Below are 4188 nucleotides of genomic sequence, written 5' to 3' on the forward strand. Positions count from 1 at the left end.
AAACGATCGACTACCGCAGTGAAGTTAACGCATTTCCGGATGAAGTAGTATTGTACGTACCAGCTACGGATACGTACAGTAGACACATCATAGATCACCGGCCGAGACCGGCCTGTTAATGCCAACGGTATAATAAGCAGTGGTAGAGTTCAGGCAAATTTGTACTTAGGCTGTGTTTAGTTCGCGAAATGAAAATTTTTGGATGTCACATCGGATGTTTCCGGGAGGTCGGAAGGAGTTTTCGGATACTAATAAAAAAAACTAATTGCATAGCTCGCCTGGAAACTGCGAGATGAATTTATTAAGCATAATTAATCCATCATTAGCGCATGTTAGATACTGTAGCACTTATGGCTAATCATGGGCTAATTAGTCTTAAAACATTCGTCTCGCGATTTCCAATCAAACTGTGCAATTAGTTTTTTTCGTCTATATTTAATACTCCATACATGTGCCGTAAGATTCGATATGATAGTTTAGGGTGAAAATTTTTAGGAACTAAACCAGACCTTAGTATCTGTGAATAATCTACAAGTGCTCTCATTCCCAAAAAGGAGGTGCTTAGATTACAGCCTAGATTTTCTTAGCATATTCTTGTGACCATGGCATGGATTGGATTGGACAGTAATGCTGCATGGCTCAGGTGCCTAGGGTGCGTGCAATCAGAGTCACATGTACAGGCAATGGATTCCATTGGCAGCCAGGAGGGCAGTGCAGTGCCGGGCATGCAGTAGTGCAGATATATGCATGCAGTGCAGAGTTTCACATGACGGCGGTCTCCTCCTGCTGCTGTATGCTGCTGAGAATCTCATGCACAGCGGTGGCTATATCTTCAACAGAGCCCATCTTGGAGTCATCCTCTACCTGCCGTCCAAACGCGAAAACGATCATTATCTGTAATTGACACCGCCGGTTTGTCCCTACCGGCTTAAACTAACTTGTAGTAGTTCCGGCCGGAGAGCTAAAAGTTTGTGTTTATTTATGCTTGCCCCTTCCCCCTTTGGGATCTTTGATGCATTGTTGTATTTACCCAGTATGGATTTTTTTTAATAAGTATATAATCGGCAGTTCTTCGGATTTGTTTCAAAAAAAAATATTTATGGTTATTACCTTGAGGCTGAAGGTGTAGAGGACCATGGCGTCGACGGTGGTCACGTTGAGGTGCAGCGGCGGGATGCGCAGCTGGTGCAGCCCCGCGACGAGCTTCAGGAGCTGCTTGGGCCACCGGCGCGCGAGCACCTTGAGGCTGGCGTGGCCTTCCACCATGGTCACCTCGATGTCCGCGACCGCAGCCGCGGGCCGCCGGCCGGTCTCCGCGGATCCTGCTGATGCGGCCGCGGCGTCGCTGCAGTTCCCTCCGTTGCTCGTGTTGCCTGAGCAGCCGCCGAGGCCCGAGGTGGTGGTGGAGTACTGTGGGAAGCTGAAGAAGCCGGCGAACGGGGAGCTGCCGGTGTCCGTGCTGCCTGATGACCCCCGGCTCTTGATGCTCTTTTGGACCTCCAGCGATTGGAGCAGTTGCTCCAGCTCCCTCACGTAGTTGATTGCGCCACCGACGATGGATGCTTGGTCACCCTGTCCAGTGTAAAAGAAAGATCAAACACAGCTGTTATCACATTGCCAAACATAGCAACGAACTAGGAATACGGACTTATACTACTCCAAAAAGACAGAGGTTTATTTACTGCACGTCTGCACGTAGGTACGTACCCTGTGCGCGTAGGACGGCGGCATGAGGGAGCGGAGCACGGCGAGGTACTCGTTCATCTGGCGGCGGCGGTTGCGCTCGACGGCAATGTGGGTCATCCGCTGGCTCTCGATCTCCTCCTTGTTCTTGACGACCTTGGTGCGCCTCCGCTTCCTCCTCCCCGGCGCCGCCGCCGCAGCTGCCGGCTCGGGCGCCGCTGCCTTCCTGCTGCCGTGGTCCGTGGAGGCGTCGGAGGACTGGTCCCGGGAGAGCGCCTCCCAGTCCCAGTCGTCCCCCACGGCGGCCACGGTGGGCGCGGCCCAGGTGTCGAGGTCGTGGTCCCACTCCCCCGCGGCGGCGCAGAGATCGCCAAACCCTGCTCCTCCTCCTCCTCCCTGCAGCTGCAGGTCGCACGACCACGGCAGCGCGTACGGCGAGTCCCCGCGGCCGTAGCCGAAGTGGCCCGCCGCCAGCTGGGGCTGGGACAACACCACGGCCTCCAGCGCCATTGCGGGCTGGTGTGCGTGTGTGACGGATGGATGGATGGATGGACGCGGGCGAACGGCTCACCGTCACAGGCGTGTGGTGTGAGGGGGGAGGTGTGTGCCCGGGCGCTCGCTTTATAAGGCGGGTGGGATCGGGGTGAGGTGAGCGAGGCGGACACGTAAGCGGCACCGAGCGGGCCCGGGCCAGGGCCACGTCGCGCGCCGAGCTTTTGTGCGTAGGGGGATGGACGGGGCAATGATTTTCCATTCCGTAGCAGTGCAATGCAATGCGCCAAAGGACTACGGGGCTGGTGGGCTGTGTTGCGTGGAGCCGGCGGGCGATTTGGCGCGCGTATCGAGAGATTCTGCGAGCACGGTGGCCGGAGCAGCGTGGCAATACCACCATGTCCATGGGATTGAGAGGCCGGAGTGGGTGGGGGACGCGGGACGCCAGGCTCGCAGTCGCAGCGCAGGCGATCGTCGTCTGTCTCTGTGTCTCGAATCTGGACCATCACTGCTTCGAGGCCGGGCGACCGGGGTGCTGGCGCACTGCGAAGGGAAGAGCGCGAACACTCAAGGCCATGTGATGATCGTCCACTTCACAAGGTTTAGTATTCGCGCTCTTCCCAGCCGTTGTTTCGACGTCTCTTTCCTGTCGTTGTTTCTGCAAAGGCTCGACTATGATCGCGGGCAGTACTAGTATTTTCCAGTGGAACCATCTTCTACGAGTACGTGACTTTCGGCCGTGAGGATTTAGGTAACTTATGGCGTGAATCGAGCTCTCTTGCTCTCTTCTCCGGAGAGCGGAGACAACGGTCTCGAGACCCTCAACTCTCAATTTATGTTTTTTTGAAAGAACAGGAGGGGTAAGGAGCCCCTACTGAAAATTTTTATTAAAAAGCCCTGAGGTACAGGATTACAGGACAGGGATAACAGGGAACTATAAAGGGGAAGAAAAAGGTTCTCAATTTATGTTGTGCGCCATGGTGGCCCGATTGATCCAAGACTGATAACTCAGGTGATACCGTGGGTTACATGATACCGTGTTACCAATGCATCTAGTACGTACAACTTACCTTGTCTGTTCTAATATATCTTAGAATTGAATTCTATATTGTGACTAGATACACGCAGTTATAACTCCTATAAACACGGGGCATGAGTTGGGTTATAGACTGCAGAGTAAACCAATTATGTATACTGAACAATATTATCTCTAATTCATTGTAAACTACTACCGAACAATATTAATTGTTATATATACTCAAGTGAGTAGAGGACAAATGGATTCAAAAGAGAGTGAAAGGCAAAAATTTGGTAAGAGAAATTATCTCACTTTTATGTTAGATAGCAGGTATATAGATATGTGGATGGACAGAGCATGTAAGCATCATCCTTCTTGTAAGTTCGAAGTTGCAAACCAAAACTATGGAGAGAAAAAAAAAAAACGACAAAATGATAAATGAACATACGAACATTTGAGGGCTATGGATAACAGTTGCATCCGTAATAACTATTGTCATGGTAATTTCTTTTTTTTTATTTATGTTCTCGTCGCATATTTTTTTACGTTATAAAAGCTGTAAACCTAGCTAGCTAGATGACCACATGTTCTACCCATTACTAATTTGTTTGATTCTTAAAAACAATTTAAAGGTCATTTTTTTTCTTGATAGACGAGGTCATTTTTTTTAGTACTAGCACGGGAGTACCTAAGGAGTAAGGACACACATCTCCCAAGTTCAAGAAGAGGGTACGGAGATTCAGCTTGGTACTGTATTGTACAGTGAAGAGCCGAAGAACGACGTTTTCACGCACAGCTCACCCTCAACGTGCTCCCCGGAATGAACGGAGAGCAGAAATAGCCGTGTCAGTAACAGAAAAAGGAAAGCGAAAGGTGCATGCATAAAGTTTCTCTGACTGACCGAATCTGGCTGTCACTTTTGATCTCTTCTTTTCTCTCTGTCTAGTCCAGATGAGTAAAAAAATTGCTCTTTGTTGCTTTTCTCTCTCGTTTCA

The 4188-nt window shown here is 50.6% G+C and overlaps 1 protein-coding gene across 1 annotated transcript; it reads right to left on the bottom strand.

Annotated features, from left to right (window-relative positions):
* Positions 1-260: 260 nt before the first annotated feature.
* LOC136540500 (transcription factor bHLH96-like) lies at positions 261-2259 on the bottom strand. The gene is made up of 3 exons (XM_066532508.1): positions 1708-2259; positions 1111-1572; positions 261-864 (listed from the first exon to the last, which is right to left on the bottom strand). Exons 1-3 carry the CDS (start codon positions 2191-2193, stop codon positions 763-765), a joined length of 1050 nt encoding a protein of 349 aa, XP_066388605.1. The 5' UTR covers positions 2194-2259; the 3' UTR covers positions 261-762.
* Between the last annotated feature and the right edge of the window lie 1929 nt (positions 2260-4188).

Source organism: Miscanthus floridulus, chromosome 2 (assembly GCF_019320115.1).
Source record: "Miscanthus floridulus cultivar M001 chromosome 2, ASM1932011v1, whole genome shotgun sequence".
In the NCBI taxonomy this organism is placed as follows: domain Eukaryota; kingdom Viridiplantae; phylum Streptophyta; class Magnoliopsida; order Poales; family Poaceae; genus Miscanthus; species Miscanthus floridulus.